The sequence below is a fragment of the Lepidochelys kempii genome, chromosome 8, assembly GCF_965140265.1.
Source record: "Lepidochelys kempii isolate rLepKem1 chromosome 8, rLepKem1.hap2, whole genome shotgun sequence".
Lineage (NCBI taxonomy): Eukaryota > Metazoa > Chordata > Testudines > Cheloniidae > Lepidochelys > Lepidochelys kempii.
In genome coordinates, this window is record NC_133263.1 from 29,229,994 (window position 1) to 29,249,709 (window position 19,716).

The 19,716-nt window shown below is 42.1% G+C and overlaps 1 protein-coding gene across 1 annotated transcript in view; it reads left to right on the forward strand.

The window, feature by feature from the left end:
* Positions 1 to 19,716, forward strand: part of WWC1 (WW and C2 domain containing 1) — a 138,023-nt gene that overhangs the window by 46,576 nt on the left and 71,731 nt on the right. The window contains exon 2 of the mRNA XM_073355938.1: positions 18,070 to 18,179. Coding sequence (XP_073212039.1) covers positions 18,070 to 18,179 — 110 coding nt within the window. The remainder of the gene's footprint in view (positions 1 to 18,069; positions 18,180 to 19,716) is intronic.

The following is a 19,716-nucleotide window of genomic DNA, read 5'->3' on the forward strand; positions in this document are numbered from 1 at the left end:
AGGGGGCTGTTAGGGGACAGGGAACAGTGGGGATTGTATGGGGCAGGAGTCCTGGGGGGGGCCATTGTGGGGGTTGGATAAGGGGTGGGGGCCAGGCCACGCCTGGCTGTTTGGGGCGGCACAGTCTCCCCTAACCGGCCCTCCATACAATTTTGGAAACTAATGTGGCCCTCAGGCCAAAAAGTTTGCCTGCCCCTGTATAGCTAGTTCACTGGCAAAGCTAGAACTCAGCGGGTCTCCTACTCTAACCAGTAGATAATAAATCTAACCATAAAAGGTTTTATGTGAGATCATGTGATCTACTCAGAAAACAATTCTGAATTCATTAAATAAGATTACAGATATAAACCCACCCTTCATTTCTTTGAAGGTATAAGAGGAGCCACATGGCATGGGGGTCAAAGAGGATTTAAGTGAAATGTAGAAGTGTGAAGTTCCATTGTTATCGGAGGGATGCTCAGCACTGGAGAGCTACACAGACTGTGCAGTACAAAGACACATCACACCAAGCAGTGTGTGTGGCTTCGACTATGACCCTTAAGGACCAGCAAGATGTACTGAAACCAAAAGGTTATAAAGATGACTTAGTATCTTAAAATGTAAATGAGTTTTTCAAATAAATGCCAAATTGATACATTATGGGGGTATTATTAGCAAACTATTCTGATATATAGAGGTACAATTCCATTATTCTGTAGCTTCAGTCAAAAACCTTATTGTATATGGATGTGATGTTACAGCCATGTGTAACAAACTGCCTGTCAATCGGAAGTCTTGTTATACATGTATTTACCTTCAGATTTATATCTAATGAGGTTTTTGATTGACAACTGAGGAGCTGGATGGACTATATAGAGACTTTCTGAATTTGAAATGAAGGGCTCGCTGATCTAATAGTGTTTACACATGACTGTGTGCCAGTTTATATATTATCTGAATTAATAAAAATGAATCCACTGACTTTAGCTGCCTTGGTAAATAGAAACATACAGAAAAAGCACTGAAACGTTAAAAATCAACATAACTTGCAATATTGAATCAAGGAGATTATCTGTATGCCCTTCTGCATTGGGGAACTTACTTACTTATAAAGCATTTTGAAGCATAAATATTTAAGAAGTATATAGAGCCTTAAAATCTTTCACAAATTAAGGAGATGTTTAATTCTTAACTTTCTAGTTCCTGAACTAGAACATGAGGAATAGCACTAACTTAAAATTTTTTTTTTACTAAGTCTAAAAATCCCAAATTAGCTATTACATATAAGTGTATTCTCTTGCAATGCAGGAGCCTTTTTCATATGCTAACAAGATTGGTCTCTGCCACAGCATATTATATCCTGTGCTCACTATGCACAATTCAATAGCATGGTTACCAAGTGAGAAATGCTAAAAAATAGAAGCTTTTCAGAACAAGTAATTCTGGGCCTCCTAAAAGCCTACTAACATCAGCTTCCAAAATATTTCATTGTTCAATTCCACTTAGGATATGAACTGTATCAATTGAAGACAATTGTTTCAAAGTTGGGGCTGACTGATTATAGAGGAAATTAAGGAAAGAGAAAGGAAAGCAGTGAAACAACTGACACATATCTTGTGTGCCAAGAAAATTAGTCTTGACACTCCAACTGAAACTGTTACACTGATGTCTTTTCTCTCTCAAGCAGAGGTAAAGCAGCTAGAGAGGAGATGAACGTAGGTGTTTTCTCAGCAGATGCTTGGGAATGACTTCTGGTGGTCTGGAAGCACTGAGTTAGGCTATAATTAACTGGAATATCATTCTTGTCAGGCACTGTCTGGCTGAGGTTACTTGTGCCCTCTGGGTTACTGAAAGTGCTTCTCGGTCAATGACAAATGTAGGTGATGACCAGAGTTAATGGTTTATAGTAGCAGAGAAAGGCAATGGAGCAGGTTAATCCAGAAAATGAGGGAAAATATTCCTGTGCCTTTGTGTCCAATAAAATATAAGTAGGTTTATTACAGTCTTAAACTTCTTATAAACTTTATAAATTCTGTATAAATCATTGCTCAGTTAATGGATGCCTAGGACTGATCCCAAACCTCTTATCTTTCATTTGAGATCACTGCCCCCTTCTTCTGCCCCCAAGTACCGCTAACTAACTTAACTGGAGGGTCAGAGTTGCATTGGAAATCATGGCCATGCCACTTTAGGGCCAGACCCCTTGGGATGGGTCTGGAATAGCAGTGTCCGAGTGCTGTATGAGCTAGATCTGTGCTGTGTGCTTGGTTAGATTTCTGTTGTGAAAACATTAATGGGCAAGCTCACCAAATGGTGCTGGGCACAACAAATCATTTGGAGGTGTGCATGACAGATCATTTGGAGGTGTGCACAACCTGATCATATGTCAATCAGATGTTGGCTATTGGTCCATATTTCTTTTATCTCAACTGCCAGAACAAAGCAGAGATATTCTTGCAGTTCTCTGTCAACTTCCAAAAGTCTCTGCGTTGCAGAGAGTAATCTGTTGTGCATAAAACTGTATTTGTGTATACAAAATACATGCAAATGCTTATATGAACACCTATCTCCTAAAGGGAAAAGAGTAGAAGACTCCATGATGTCTACCATGGACCTTGCCATATAGGTGTAATTAACCTGTGAACTGTTTGGATACTACACCAATGGACACTATTAAAAAAGCTTAAGATCTCTCGCACATCTTTCTGTGTGTGCCTTTTTCTTAAGCATGGAATGGAAGTCTTCATGTATCTGACTTGGTTAAACTAGACTTAGAGCAGTACTGAAATTCATTCTCTAATAAATTTTTGGCTGTCTTTCTGATATTTGGCTCCTGATGAGTTACGTTTTCAATATCTATTTGGAGCTGATTAGTTAGGAAGAGGTGATGTTCCCTTGCCATGTTACTTGCAGCATTGTTGGCTAAACTGCTTGGTGTATCTTCATGAACAGCTCCAAGAGAAGGAAAGGTAGAGGTGGTTCCTTTCTGGCTCCTCTCCTGACTAGCTCTTGTCAGACTCTCTCCCCCTACTGTTCTGCTGCTTCCTCCTCCTGTCCTTGTCTGATACCAGGAGGTGAGAACATGTAGGCCCCAGATCCAAGTTGTGCCTGTAGCCTCTGCAGGGGAGCTTACTGTCTCATTCCTCTGTTTTTCAACACTATTGTCCCATCACTGGGAAAGGAAGGAATGGCCATGTGGTTAAGGCACTGGACTGAGACTTATGAAATCTGGGTTTAATTCCCACCTATAAACATCTCATGTGACCTTAGGTAATTCATGTGCAAAAGGATTTCCAAGAGGCCCTACGAGGTGCTCTACAGAGGATTTGGACACTTGGGGCATGGCTACACTGGGAACTTCAAAGCGCTGTCGCGGGAACGCTCCCACGGCAGCGCTTTGAAGTGTGAGTGTGGTCGGGTGCGAGCACTGAGAGAGAGCTCTCCCAGTGCTCCTGGTAATCCACCTCCATGAGGGGATTAGCTCCAAGTCCTGGGAGCATGGCTCCCAGTGCTCAGAGCCTGTCTACACTAGCGCTTTAAAGCTCTCAGACTTTGCTGTACACAGCGGGGTGATTTTTCACACCCCTGAGCCAGCGAGTTAGAGCGCTATAAAATGTAAATGCAGACAAGCCCTCAGTAAGGTGAATCTTCCATGCAGAATGTGGGTAGTGCTGTGCTGTCTGGTTTCTCAGCTGATTGCCCATCTCCTGGTATTTTCAAACCCACAATGCTATTATGCTGTACCTATGCTCTCCCTGTTTCTAAATATCTCCCACCTCTGAGTCCAAGGTCACTTAATTTATGACACTGGATTTATAGCTTATTATAACAAGCTGTAACCCACTAACCTTCTCTTTCCCCCCCTATGACTGCAGAGGTGTTAACAGGCCGCCCTGCATTGAATGATCCCTTACAATATGTGCTAACTACTTATGCTAAACAATCTGTTCCACCTTGCATTTTGCTGTGAGGCTGGGAGTACCCTTCCCAGACCTGAAGAAGTATGTTTCTCAAAAGCTTCTCTCTCTCATCAACAGCAGTTGGTCCAATAAAAGATATTTCTGCATCCATCTTGTCTCCTCAGGGTCACTTAAGGTATTTCAATCTTCTTATGGGATGTCTCTGGCCTGCTAGAAGAGTATCCTCAGCACCCTCAAGACCAAAAACAAATAAAAACATTCAGAGTAAGGTCTTTAACCTTTCCAGTGAATCAGTTTAGTTCTTCTTACAAACAAAAGTAGTCCTTTTTGTAAAAAAAAAATAAAAAAATCTTTGCAGATAGGCTTTTCTGAGAACTCTCCTTAGAAAACTGGAATGATACATTGGTTATTAGTGATGTAGTGAAATTCTGCTATGCTCCCTTAATCAAAGATAGACTGTTCTATTTGCAGTGGTGCTTTCATTATGAAGATGATGCCAGCAAGTTAGCAAAAGAGAATGGTAAAAGTAATGTCTAAATTTTTGTTGTGGTTGACTGACTTTTGGTGGTTTTCATTACTAGTGCTCTGCAATGATAAATAAAAATATGTATGTGATTTATGTATCACATGTACTCAGTGCTTTGGGTTGTCATTTGACTCTGGCTGACTACCATTTCCAATTATTTGGTATTAGGACAAACGGTACAAAAACAGTTGAAATACCTGAGTAATTTAATTGTTTTTGTTTCTCTAAAAAGAACACTCCTTTCTAAAGCTAGCCCAAAAATATATTTTGTGAGTACAAGATTTTTAATAACCCTAAAATCAATAGACGTTACTCAATTTAAAAACACACTTATGACAACAGTTTTTTTAAAGAGAATCATTCCCTTGATGTTGAAAATCCAAACTCTGTAGTACTGAGGACCTGCATGTGAACAGGACTATAAATAGAAGTGTAATTACCTTCATAGATTTCCATTTTCTAGAGGAAGAAACACACACAAAAGGGTATAATAGTGACAAAGGAGACTTAAACAAACAAAACACCTTCCCATTTAAGAATTCCAAGGTGATGGTAACAAATGTGGGTTTAAAACATGTATCTCTTTAGTTGAAAGTATCCCTTTAAATTTGACTTAGGACCCAACACTTAGTTGGCTCACTGCAGGATTGGGCCCTACATACCTGTGGTGAAATCCTGCCCCCATTGAAATCAATAGGAGTGTTGTTATTAACTTGTCTTTAATTTTCAAAAATAGCCAAGTGACTTTGGATCGTAAGTACCATTGACTTCAAAGTTAAGACATGAAATTCAATGAGACCTGCTCCTACATCACTTGGGTGCTTTTAGGTAATCTCTCCCCTGATGATGCAATATGATCTAGTCTCATTAAAGCCAACCTCCAGAGTCACCCACATGGAATAGCTAGCAGGATTGGGCCTTCGTTTGGAACACCCGATAGAGCTACATTTGATGGCTACACTTTACCTTTCTGTTTTAATTATACCCTTAGTCTTAACTGTCTCTTGCATAAGGACAGCATTATTCTGTAGCATGAGCCTGACTAAATGTGAAACTTCTTTCAAGTGAGTAGAAATCTGAGGATTAAGACATGGCAAAATGTACTTCTCTCCAGCCAGATCAGTCTCTGAATAGAAGCTCTTTCAAATGTACAACTTTCTTAACTGAGAAACTTTCATTTTAAAAAGTGCATTATGCACTGTCTGAGTGCAGTACTGGAGCACGGGATCTCTAGAGTTTAAATTTGTTAACGAGACTACGTATAAAACATTTGGTTGAGATGTGACTTTCGACAAGTCCTATAAATTGTGGTTCTGCTCTGAGAAGTGACTATAAAAATGGCATAATGGGGTTCCATGTTCACTTCTATCAGGGTCTCATCTGGCATGGTGCTAAGCACCATGCAGGAGATGCTACTTCCATGGATTACAGGGGAGTTGAGAATGCTCAGCGCCTTGCAGGGTGAGTCATTGAGGGTTTGTCTAAACTAGGAAAAGAGAGGTCAGGATCAGTGAACCCCTAACCTCAAAGTCCCTTCATCTAGGCAAACCTTCAGCATCTTCCTTATCACATCTGATCAGTTTCAGTAAATACCCTTTTCCTTTTTAATTCAACTTAAAATCTGAGACAGCTCAGTCATTTACTTTTTCGTAAATTGCCACCAGTAAAATTCTTTTTACATCTGTTATCTTTGTAGATCCAACATAGCTAAGAGTGAGCAGGATTCTCTTTCTTTTTTTCTGCATCAATAAGGATTGTTCATCAAGTTCCAGTTGGTTACACTTACTCACATACACTGAAGACTAGTGGAGTTGCACAGGTGTCACTGAGCCAATAGTATGGTGACAGTAGGGTTGTATGAGTATAACCCAGGGCATGGCTTGGCCTGCAGATCTTAAGTCACCAAAGTTAGCCTGCCAGAGTGAATACACAGGGACTGATTCACCAGTGCTCCCTGGGCAATTTACACTGGCTACCCTAGGACAAAGCTGGCAGCACAACTTTGGTAAGGCATCTCTTGAGCAGAGGCAGATTAGGGGTTTATGGGGCCATGGGCCAGAGCAAATGCCTCCACCGCTCCACTCTAACACTCCTGCTGGGGAAATGGGGTTGGGGCATGGGGGCTCACCCCACCCTGCCCCTCTGCCCGGCACTCCTTCCAGGGAGCGGGGTTGGGGCGTGGGGGCTTCCCACGCTCCCTGGCAGGAGCGCCAGGTGAACAGGCGGAACAGAGCAAGCCCTCACACCCTGACCCAGCTCCCTGGCAGGACCGCTGGGCAGGCGGGCAGAGCGGGTCAGGGTACAGGCATTTTTTGGGCATGGGTCCCCGTTGGCCCAGTGGCTAATCCGTCACTGCTCTTCAGGCTGGACCTCGTTGTCTGGGGAACAGCTGGCAACTCTGCATCTGCATATTTCTGGTGTGGCAAGTGTTCCTGGGATGTGGAAGAGGCGTGAGAGGACTATTTCTACACTTTGACTGTTTTATGGCACTTGTGAGACCGATAGGGCTCACACTGGGACCATACCAGCCCACGTACAGAGGAGGCACACACTGCTTTCTGCTGTCCTGGAGGTGGAATGAATTGGATCCACAGTAAAACCTGATATTAGCCTCTGTCTCAGTTTCCCTTCTCACAGTGGTATTGTGTTCTATTAAATTGGTGCGTATTCAGCTCTTTCAAGATGAGAAATGCTATACATATGCCATGTCATAGTGGGATATGTTAGGAACACTTAGTTGCATCCATTACTTGGATCTATGTTATTGACCCTTAGGTAACTGAAAATCTGAGAAGGCATCCTAATGTATCAGTGATTTGGACAGGAGAAAACAAGACTTGCTAAGCTTCCCCAGTTTATACAGCTATTTCACCAGTAAGCAAACCCCTCACTGTAAGTCTGGAAGAAACTGTGAAGTGTTTGTTACCTGAGAAGTGCCTCTTCCTTCCAGCCACATACAATCTCTCAGAAGGTAGCGCATTTTTGATGGTGCTGGTTTACGCGCAGTGTATGGAGTGAGCTTAATATCTGACTGTGAACTTGTAGGGGCACAGGGAAACTAAAGGAGGGTCTGAGGAGTAGCGGATGAGATGTTAAAGGTCTATCTCAAAGGAGCATCCATGAATGCATGGCAGTATGCTTGTTCAGTCTTAATCACAGAACAGGGGGAAAGTATTGACCAAAGTAACCTCATGAGTGTAATTTCATTTGTCATGCAGACGCTGCCTGGAATAAGGACCTAATCTTGTAGCGCTATCTCCCACAGATAGAACTGGGCCTATAATAGAAATACTAATTTGCTACACACAAAAATCTAAGTGTTACTAACTTCCTCAGATGCTTCTGGGTCTATGCTTGGAAGCCAGAAGCCTGGCTTCAAACCTTAGTTTGTTTTGCAGGTGGAATTTCTTTAGAGAGAAACTTATAGTAATATATACACTAACAGTATAAAAGGTAGATGGACAGGTGGGAAGGTAAGAGCCCACCTTCCCAGTGGAATAACACTTACATGAGTCAGTTGGTAGAGTCCTTTAAGAATGTGTGTGTAGGGTGGGAAGGAATGGAATCTTCAGTATAGTTCCTGCTGTAGGAATGTTTACCACAGGGACGTTTCACATAATGAGACATAAGGACAAACAAGGTTTGACTCTGATTCTGAGAGCTTCAGAGACTATCTAAGACTATTAATAACTGTCAGCGGAGATCTCTGTGTTCAAATCAAAGAGTAAGTTTCCAAAAAGGAGAATTCTGCAATTTTACCTTGACATGAGCTGTCCAAGTATTGTGCAAAAATGACATGTCGGTAACTGAAAAGAGCCTCACCTTGTAAATGCCTCATTAAATTCCTGTTGCATAATGACTCTTAAGGAGAGAGACACCATCAACTTAAAACTACACTTGTCTGAAAGCTTGCCTATCACGCTATAGCGACAAAATAACTGCAAATATCCCTACATCTGACGGAAGGGAGAACATTTTTTTTCCCTTCCTTTTTTACGTTTAGTTTATTTCATGAATCTGTCTATACAAAATACGGTCAAATTCAGTTTCCACTATATAGATAATACCCCCTCCCCTCTGCGCCTTTCAAACAGTAACAGGGGAGAGGAAAAACGGATGAAAATTAGGAAACTCCTAAGTTTCATTAAAGTCACAAATATGCAAGGGGAGTAATAGCGGGCAGATGTAGTACCTGAAACAAAACTAGGTTTATTTTGTCAGCTTTAGACTATTTCCATCTCTTCACCATCTTGAGGTATCTATACTTGTGTCTGAATCTATAATAATGCCCTTCAGTATAAGAAATACGTCCTTATCTTGGTACACCTCTCAGATGAACAGGAGGCAACTTGCATTCCCGCCCTTGGGGGCACCTGCCCCAAAACAGGTATAGAGTGCGGGAGAGGGCAGTTGGTACCTTTTACACCTTGCCTAGGGACAGTAGCTTCAAACTCTCTGGTCACATATATGTAAGAGCCTTGTAAGTGGATGCTCCCTGAATCCATGCATCTTGCAAATGCTCTAACCCTGCATAGTTTGTAGACTGTGCTGGCCATCTCCAGATCTCCCAGCAGATCTGGGGATGTAAATGGCTTGTACTGCTGCAAATGGATTTTCCACAGCTGGGGGACTTGAGCCTGGGTTCCCAGGTCAGAAGTCAAGGCATGAATCACATCCACTATCTTTAATATAAAAACAGGAATGTTTTGTAGCTTCTTCATATTGGACTTCCCACCATTGTAGATATACTATTTTACTATTGGTCATATTGTCTCATCTCAAACATCTGTTTACACCTATTTTCAAATGTCTGTATTAATCACAGAATTGTAGGACTGGAATGGACCTCGTCTTGTCCAATCCCCTGCACACATGGCAGGACCAAGTATTATCTAGACCATCCCTGACAAGTGTCTCACTTGCTCTTAAAAATCTCCAATGATGGTGGTTCCACAACCTCCCTAGGCAATTTATTCCAATGCTTAACTACCCTGACAGTTAGGAAGTTTTTCCTGATGTCCAACGTAAACCGCCCTTGCTGCAATTTAGCCCATTGCTTCTTGACCTATCCTCAGAGGTTAAGGAGAACAATTTTTCTCCCTCCTCCTTGTAACAACCTTTTATGTATTTGAAAACTGTTACCATGTCCCCTCTTGGTCCTGTCTTCTCCACACTAAACCAATTTTTTTCAATCTTCTCTCATAGGTCATATTTTCTAGACCTTTAATCATTTTTGTTGCTCTTCTCTGGACTTTCTCCAATTTGTCCACATCTTTCCTGAAATGTGGTGCCCAGAACTGGAAACAGTATTCCAACTGAGGCCTAGTCAGTGTGGAGTAGAGTGGAAGAATTACTTCTCATGTCTTGCTTACAACACTGCTGCTAATACATCCCAGAATGATGTTTGCTTTTTTTGCAACAGTGTTACACTGTTGAATCATATTTAGCTTGTGATCCACAATGATCCCTAGATTCCTTTCCACAGTACTCCTTCCTAGGCAGTCATTTCCCATGTTATATGTGTGCAATTGATTGTTTCTTCCTAAGTAGAGTACTTTGCAATTGTCCTTATTGAATTTCATCCTGTTTACTTCAGGCCATTTCTCCAGTTTGTCCAGAACATTTTTGAATTTTAATCCTATCCTCCAAAGCATTTGCAATCCCTCCCAGCTTGGTATTGTCCACAAACTTTATAAGTGTACTCTCTATGTCATTATCTAAATCATTCATGAAAATATTGAACAGAACTGGACCCAGAACAGATCCCTGTGGGACCCCACCTGTTTGTTAGACTCAGACCTGAACAAAATCTCCAGTCCAAACATCCTGGACCCTGGGAAAGGTATGAACTGTAGCTTGCTCCTGTTTTAAAAAATAGGTTGACCCAAAACCTCAGATCCAATCACACCCTGAACTTTAGAGGAGTACAATTCAGAATTTTGCTTCTGAGGCCCCTCGAAGATGCATAGTAGAAATTTAATTTGTAAGATATACTTTGCACCTGCAGGACACATTCCACTGGAGAATCTAAAGCACTTTACAAGCATTAATTTAGCCTGGTAGCACCCTTGTGTGGTCGGTACAGCATTTAGAAGTATGCCCATTTCATAGATAGAGAAACTGAGGGTTAGAAATTCAGGTCACTTGCCTAAAGTAATATAAGAAGACAATGGCAGACATTGGAACAAGAGACAGGGAGTCAGGTTTTCAAGCTTCTTCTAATTAAACACATCCTTATGTTCAATGGAAAATAGTGCATGCAGGTCTCTAGAACAGTGTATGAATATTGTAAGATCATGTATAGATTTTGAGCTTGATCTGCATGATGTAAACAAGTTGCTAAATAATCATTGCTTTTAAACCTATTTGTTAGATTAAGCCTGTATTACTAATCAAGTAAACCACTGGAAAGACTATTTTGAGGTTGCTGAGTGACTCTTTTTTGTGAGTGCTAAACATAGTTTTCACAAATAATTGAGGTTTATTGATAGAACGATTTGACTTCCTCCAGGTTCTGAATTGTCACTAAGCAAGTGTTCTGCTTATCATCCATAATGAATCAACTTCCAGTGGTGAAAAAGCTTCTTTTGCCTTGGTTTGGATTGAGCAGAGAAAAACCACCCACCCAGGAGGAACAAAGAAATATAATAATACACAATGGCCCTAATAAAGCATCCAGTAATGTCATTCTTCCACATGTTTCCCAAACCTGTATGGAGATGGGAGCCCATCCACTAGAGGCTTTCATATTCAGCCATTATGGGGTAAATTACCAGAAAATAAGCATGCAGTGAACAATTTAGGAAATGGGTCACCTTTTAAACTTATTATTTCAGCCATAAATAAATCCAGGGAAACTTTTAAATTCTTGATAGAAAGGAATAGGAGTGCAGCCTCCTAGAGCATCATTCTTTTAAAGGAATGCCTACCTGGATTGTCCCTATTTAAAAGGGGAACGGTGTCTGCTTAGTAACAGTGTGAATGCTCTCTCAAAGCCTGGAGGTAAAGGAGTGCCATTCTGAGACTTGTTGTGCAATCTGAATTATGGCAAGTATGCATGTGAATTACCCAAGGCAATAAGGAAAGGCCAACGCAATTTCTTGTTTAAGCTTGAATGAGAAGAATAATTAAGCTTGTAGCTTATGTTTTAAAATGTGACTTTTAGGATCCTGCCATCTTGCTAGTCTCTGGTTTGTGGACCAAGGGATTGGAGGGGATGCAAAGAGCCCTAAACCTATGAGAAGAGAGGGAGGAGCCAACAGACCATGCTGACTTCTTCTTTCACGGGGAATTCTTCATACCTGTTCTGCACAGGTGGGGCTGTAAAGGGGGGATGCTGAGCCAAGAAGAGGGTGAGGGTGGGGAGTAGTCTCTGTTTATTTCTCATTATTATATATCTTTCTAAAAGGTGAATTAAATGCTTTTACAATTATTTTACAGGGTTTCTATTTGAGAAGAGAGAGTACTAGCTTCTGTTGAGATGATTTTTCCTGGGTTAATAATTAAACCATAAATATTTAAGTAAAATGTGATGTTCATATTGAGGACTGGAACTGGAGGACCCTGACAAATGCTTTTGTATATCTAAAGTGGGGTTCACAGGGTAGTATATGTACATTTCCATTGTCACATTGTCCCCTTTCATCATATTATGCCGTATTAATCCTGTTCAGATTAAACCCTTCATTATTAGAAGTCTGTATTTTGATTAACAACATCTTTGTATTCAATGGGAATTTTGCCCTAGTGAGGGCTGCAAGACTGGGTCTTTGGGGCCAGATTAATGGCTGTGTTGGGAGAGAGGGAACGCTGGTTGGACCTCTCAGTATTGTCTGCTGCTGAGAGCCAAGGCAAGGCTAAAGCCTCTCTGGGGATGCTCTAATTTGGACCTCCTACAATAATAACCTGTGTTGTATTTGCAACAGGAGGTAACTGTCAGGGTGTGGTCATGCTCCCTCCAGTTCACCTCGCAGGGGCCCTTGGGCCAAAGCGTTTTCAGAGACAGTGCACAGCTGTTGGAACTAGCTCTGCACTGGGCTGGGAACTGCTCTGCACCTGTGTGTCCCTCTGTGCCAGCATAGCATAGCTGGTGTGAAGTGGCTACACTGACCTCACATATATCCCTGGGCATGTAAGGCCCAGAGTCACTGGAGAGAGAATTAGACATTTTCTTGTGAAATGAAGTCAAAATATTTAATGTTGCTGCTTTTTATAGCTAATGACATTTTCACTTTAACTTTTTGGAATTTAGTAGAAGCAAATGCAGTTGTAAGAATTAAAAATGAAAGATATCACTTTAGCTTACACAGAGATTGCCAGCATGCTTGGAGCAGAGGGGTCCTTTCCACCTATTTTAAGATACCGTACTTGGTTTTAGATAACTGATTTTGATTAATTGTTAATCAGGACCTATTTTTGCCTTCTTAAATGTCTCTGGCCTAGTTGGTTTAATTGGGTGGAGAAGAATGCAAATATTAGTATCTTTTTTATAACATTCAGCATGTGTATATGGCGCTTTAAAACAATTGCCGCCTGATACAAACATGAAAAAAGTAAGCTGTAAAATGACTGTAACTACACTAAACTCATCCCATTTTAAGGAACTGTAGATGGCCCAATGTTCAGGGCTTAAATGGAATCTTGGGCCTTGAGTGAGTTCTAAGGAATTTTACTTAAATCTCCTGATGTTAGTTGGGGTGAACTTCTGTACATATCAGTGGCAAAGCTAGAATGAGACGTTTGGGTGGGCCCCGACTTCAGGTGGGCGGGCAATGGTGGAGGGCAGGAGGAGGGAGAGTAGGAATGATCGGGCGGCCCGCCTGTGTCCACCCCCTCTAGTCCAGCCAGCCTTGTGGGGGACAATGGATGCTCTATCCAGGGGCTCCCGGGGGCCCCACACGTGCACCCATCTCTGGGAGGAGATTCTACTCTCCAGTGTGCATGGCTCCCAGCACCTATCCCCATCGCACCGCCACAAGCCAGGCCCGGTTCCCCGAGGTGGCAGGCCTACGTTTTTGATAATAGTCGTTGCTGGGCGGGCTGGCTGGCCACTCTCCTCCTGCTGCGGAGTGCATGGTATGCGCATCAGGCACTTCACTGCTATGCCGCTGCTGTCCCTCTCACTCTGGACATGCTGGGGAGTGGGGTGCGTGCATCTGGTGTGCAGCATCCTCCAGATCTGGGTGGGGCTAATGCTGGGACGGGAGCAGAGCTGGTGCGGGGATGGGCGTGGATGCCAAGTGCGTGGGCCCACCAGACCCACCCATAGCTAAGCCCCGGTACATACATGTATTAGATTTTGTTATTCATTTAATGAATAATTTATATTCAAATCTAATACCCAAATCTAATCTGAATTTTAGGTGCCCAAGGAATGCAAGATGGGATCTGTGCTGGGAAAAGAAAACATTCACAAAGCAAATGACCCATGAAGTGCAGAGTAGTGTAACACTGTAAAGCAAAACACATAATGAAATGAAGAGGAAAACTGTTGTATAGAAACATTACAGCAATCAAACAGGTTATTTTAAAGGAATACAATAGTTTTGTTTCAGCAAAACGTTTCTGATTTTTTTTTTAATTAAACTGATCTCTTTTGGTTCATCTGGCAGGTTGGTAAAGGCTTATTTGTTAAACATTGCAAAGTTTATTGCGGAAACCAATAAAGCACGAAAAAAATTCTAGAATTTATTCTGAATAGCTGCTGGAGGCTCAACTCAGTGACTGAATGGAGATAGTCTGAAACCTTTGGGTTTTAAATGTTTCATAGGGCTATGTACTCCCCTGCATGTGCTGTTTCTGCCTAGGAAACAGGGAAACGTCCTTTACATTCTCTCATTTTGGGCAGAAGTAATGGGGTTTGTTGCCAAAATCTCACCCAAGATCCCTGAAGGCCGGAGCCATCTATGTGCAGGCCTTATTTCCATGCTGGCTCTCAACTTCCTCCAGGCCTTAGTAGCATAGTTCCTGTGAGAACCATATCTCCAGATGGTTTAACCCATTGGCTTAGATCCCTCCCAGTAATGGAAGTTCTGCAGCCTGGAGAAGGATGGCAAGTACAGTGAGCTGCAGTGGAGGTGGAATAGCAGTGGAGAGGGCAAATGATGGTGCAGAGTGGTTCCCTGTTTGTGGAGGAGGGTACCATGCCACAGAATTTGGTGCTTTTTCCTCCTCAATGGGCCTTAGTTTTGCCAGTTTTTTGTCTCCTCTGCCCGTGTCTTATGACTTCTCTAAACATTTCTGAAGTCCAGTTGAATATAATTATACATGGGAGCCAGTTTATTTTGGAAAGAATATTCCATTTCTATCCTCCCTTGCTTTGTGGATAGGAAATTATACTGATGGGCTAGCTATGACTATGGAGTTATAACGTGGTGAGGTTATAACTCCATAGTCATAGCTGATGGACTGCTGAAACACCATAAAATCTTCTGGGTGAACATGTAAGTTTCAGAAATAAAATAACTTGACCCAAAGGTACAACATTGCAGCCAAGGTTAGGAGAATAAAATTTCATATTGATAATATCATGAAGTTGCTTTGGACATATTTCTTTGTTTTAAAATATTTGTAATAGAATTTGACAGCTGTTTATGTGGTGATTTATAGCAATCCTTTACTGATGTGAATACTTGAAATCTATTTGCATGCTTTGAGTTTTGCTAGGAGTACATATTTAACAATTTGCTATAGCAGACTGACTGCTTCAAGGGAACACATCTAGTAAGGTTAAACTAAAATGCAACAGAGATTAGGCTTAGAGACCTTCTTGTTGTCTTACATAGCTTTTATATGAGATCAAGGTTTGGGATCTGGAAACCTATGAGACCTAGACAGTGACCAACTGTATTTTTTTCCTTGTCAAACATATTTTAAATGTTGGTTTTACCAGGCACATAAAAATGCCCATTTGTTCTAAAGTGCTCCTCTATTCTGAAAAGAAAAAATATCCGGGATGGGAGAAGTGACGTTCCTTGTCTGTCCCCCAGTGACTCTACATTAAATTTGCTCAGTTTACAAGTAAAGATGTTACCTATCTAGCCAGCCTTGCAAACTTGCCCATGGATCTGAAAGCCATGCTGGGTTCATCCAGGCTCGTGTCTCACACCAGTAGTAAAAGTTGTGTAATAGGAATATAGTTAATATATCTGTTAATGTGTGAGCCAGATTAGAATCCAGCTCACTCTCCCTGCTAGCTCTGCACAGCAACAGGTGTAAAATGGAGTACAAATGACTTCACTGACTAAACTCAGTAAAACTGACTCTACTACTACTGACTCTACTACTACTGTTTTCAGGGAGTAGGTATGTTGGGTGTATTCTCTATATAGCTGCTTTTCTGACCATAACTGTACTTCAGTATAGATCACAGGTAGACTCTACTAGAAAAGCTAATAAGAATAGTTCTTACTGAAGTACATTAGAATGGCCATACTGGACTAGACCAGCAGTCCATTTACGTCAGTATCCTGCTTCTGACAGTAACCAGTGTCAGGTGCCTCAGAGGGAATGAAGAGAACAGGGCAGTTTTGAGTGATCCATCCCCTGTTGTCCAATCCCAGCTTTTGGCAGTTGGAAGTTAGGGATACCCATCACAGAAAGTTGTGTCCCAGATCACCCAGGCTAATAACCATGGATAGACCTATCCTCCATTAAATTCTCTAATTCTTTTTTTGAACCCAGTTATACTTTTGGCCTTCTCAACATCCCATGGCAATGAGTTCCACAGGTTGACTATGCGTTGTGTGAAAAAATACTGCCTTGCGTTTGTTTTAAACTTGCTGCCTATTATTGTCATTGGTGACCCCCCCCCCAGTTCTTGTGTTATGTGAAGGGATAAATAACACTTCCCTGTTCACTTTCTCCATACCATTCATGATTTTATAGACCTCTGTCATATTCCTCCTTAACTGTCTGTTTTTTAAACTGAACAGTCCCAGTCTTTTTAATCTCTCCTCATCTGGAACCTGTTTCATACCCCTAATAATTTTTGTTGCCCTTCTCTCTACTTTTTCCAGTTCTAATGTATCTTTTTTGAGATAGGGCGACCAGAACTGAGCTCAGTACTCAAGATGTGGGTGTACCATGAATTTAAATTGTCTGTCTCTTTCCTGATGGTTCCTAACATTATTTCTTTTTGTACTGCTGCTGCACATTGAGCAGATGTTTTCAAAAAACTACCCACGATGACTCTCAGATCTCTTTCTTGAGTGATAACAGCTAATTTAGACCCCTTCATTTTGTATGTATAGTTGGGATTATGTTTTCCAGCATGCATTACTTTTCATTTATCGACACTGAATTTCATCTGCCATTTTGTTGCTCAGTCACCCAGTTTAGTGAGTTCTGTTCGTGACTCTTTGCAGTCTGCTTTGGACTAAACTATCTTGAATAATTTTGTATCATTGGCAAATTTTGCCACTTCACTGTTCACCCTGTTTTCCAGATCATTTGTGAACATTTTTGAACAGCACAGGCCCCAATACATATCCTTGGGGGACCCTGCTATTTATCTCTCTCCATTATGAAAACTGACCTTTTATTCCTGTCCTTTGTTTCCTGTTAGATTTTAACCAGCTACTGATCCATGAGAGAACTTTCCCTCTTATCCCATGACTCCTTACTTTGCTTAAGAGCCTTTGGTATGGGGACCTTGTCAAAGACTTTCTGAAAGTCCAAGTACACTATATCCACTGGATCATCTTTGTTCACATGCTTGTTGACACCCTCAAAGACGTCTAATGTATTGGTGAGGCATGATTTCCCCTTACAAAGCCATGTTGACTCTTTCCCAACATATCGTGGGGATATTGTATATATCTATACTGTAATCGCTAGTATCACCTCTAGAGCCTTTTTAAAATATTGGCGTTACATTAGCTATTCTCCAGTCATCTGGTACAGAGGCCGATTTTAAGTGATAGGTTATATACCTCAGTTAGTAGTTCTGCAGTTTCATATTTGAGTTTCTTCAGAACTCTTGGGTGAATACCATCTGGTCCTGGTGACTTACTACTGTTCAATTTATCAATTTGTTCCAAAATTTCTATTGACATCTCAGTCTTGGACAGTTCCTCAGATTTGTCTGCTTAAAAGAATAAAAAGAACTTCACTTATCAATTAGTTGTATTACACATTTTTGTAAAACTAATCTAATTTAATATCATTCATAAAACAGAATTTATTGCCATGCAATGACTGGCATCATATGGCAAATGGTCCCACATTCCTCACCTCCTTACTATTGATTATGCAGCTTTAACTATTCACACTTCGTAATTCACATTTCTCATCTTGCTCCTACTTGTCTACAATTTTTTTTTGAATGCATGACTCGCCCGCAAAGAGTCTTCAGTCTTTCAATTATGGGAGCAGAACTGTTTCTGGCAAAGTTCTTAATGTTCTCCTGTTGAATGAGTACTGGCTGAACCAGACTAGGGCTGGGAATTTTGTCAGAAAGTGAATTAATCTTGCTGTTAATTTAGACAGAAAGAACAACTTGTGTACGATCACTAAAAAAATGAAACCTTTAAAATGTAGGCTTCCATTATTTTCCCATTGAATCTTTTCAAGAAGGGCTAATATATTTTTAAAGCACTTAGCTGGAAATTTTGTGTGTAAAATCAATTTTGTTTTGCCTTTCAGGTATACTAAACCACTAACCTTTGCTGACTGCATTAGTGATGAATTGCCATTAGGATGGGAAGAAGCTTATGACCCTCAAGTTGGAGTTTATTACGTAGACCACAATAGCAGTAAGTGATATATGTTTTGCAATATATTATTGTGTATAGTCCACTTATTTACCGATTCATTATGCATACATTATCATAGCATATTAGAAATAAGCTCCAATGGCCAAAGAACATGATCACCACAAATAGACCACTCCCTGCACCTTGACTCCACCCAGAAGACCTAAATCTCCAGGAGCTGGATTCTCCCTCTTGCAGGATGCAAATATCTCCTTAGGACAGAGGTGGGCAAATTACGGCCCACGGGCCACATCTGGCCTGCGGGACCCTCCTGCCCGGCCCTGAGTTCCTGGCTTGGGAGGCTAGACCCAGCCCCTCCCCCGCTGTCCTCCCTCCCCTGCAGCCTCAGCGAGCCACACTGCCGGTGCAATGCTGTGGGCAGCCAGGCAGTGCAGTTGCAGAGCCATGGCCTGACCTGGTGCACTGGGCGGCACAGCTGTAGCGCTGCCAGCCACTGGTGCTCCAGGCAGTGTCTTAAGGGGGTTGGGCGGGGGGGGGGGAGAGGGTTGGATAGAGGGTAGGGGAGTTGGGGGGGGTAGTCAGAGGGCAGGGGTGTGAATGGGGCAGGGATCCTGGGAGGGGGGGCAGTCAGGAAGGAGGTGGGGAGTTGGATTGGGTGGCGGGGGACAGTCAGGGGTGGGGTGTCTGGGGGTGGTGGATGGGGTAGGAGTCCCGGGGGGGCCGTCAGGGGACAGGGTGGGTTGGATGGGGCAGGAGCCGTCGGGGTGAGAAGCGCGGGTGGGGGGGAGTCGGCTAGGAGGCAGGGGGCTGGGCCATGCCTGGCTGTTTGGGAAGACACGGCCTCCCCTAACCGGCCCGCCATACAATTTTGGAAACCCGATGTGACCCTCAGGCCAAAAAGTTTGCCTGCCCCTGCCTTGGGAGTTGCATTCATAGTGTGAAGGGGAGAATTGGGCCTCTGCAGTTCATCAGCCTCTATCTGCTACAAATGGGTTATCGCTCCCCAGCTGATGAAAAGACCAAGTTCCTAAAGGACCTGGATGCTGACGGGAGTCCACTCTCTGGGTGAAATTCACCTCCATGCAGAGGGTCAGCTCAAAGCACTTAAATAGTGCAAAGACCTTGTGCTGACCTCTGCACAAGGCTGAATTTCACCCATTGTCTCTAAATACTTCTAGAGGTTCTGTAAGTGTATGGGGGAGGTGTTTGCTTAATACAGCTCTTCATTCTCTCTCTTCAGAAGCAAAACTTTTAGTAAAGTAGATTTGGAATATAATAAAATGGTACACCATCTTGAGATTGTTAATATTTGTAGTTTTCATGCAGTTTCATTCTCAGCACTAAGAGGCTAAGCCTCTGGATGCCCTCTTGGTAAGGCTGCTCCATCGGCCTAAAGTATTGTGCATTACAAGAAGCTTAGATGGCTTTCAGAGAAATTGAGTGCAAACATGCATATTTATTTCAAAGTACAGTAGCTGGTATGACAGGGTCGGGCCAGATAGCTATAGGAGAGTAATAGAAAGCAGATATATTAGCCCCAGGCTAAGTAGGTCCCTTTTCCCTGGGTAAGGTTACA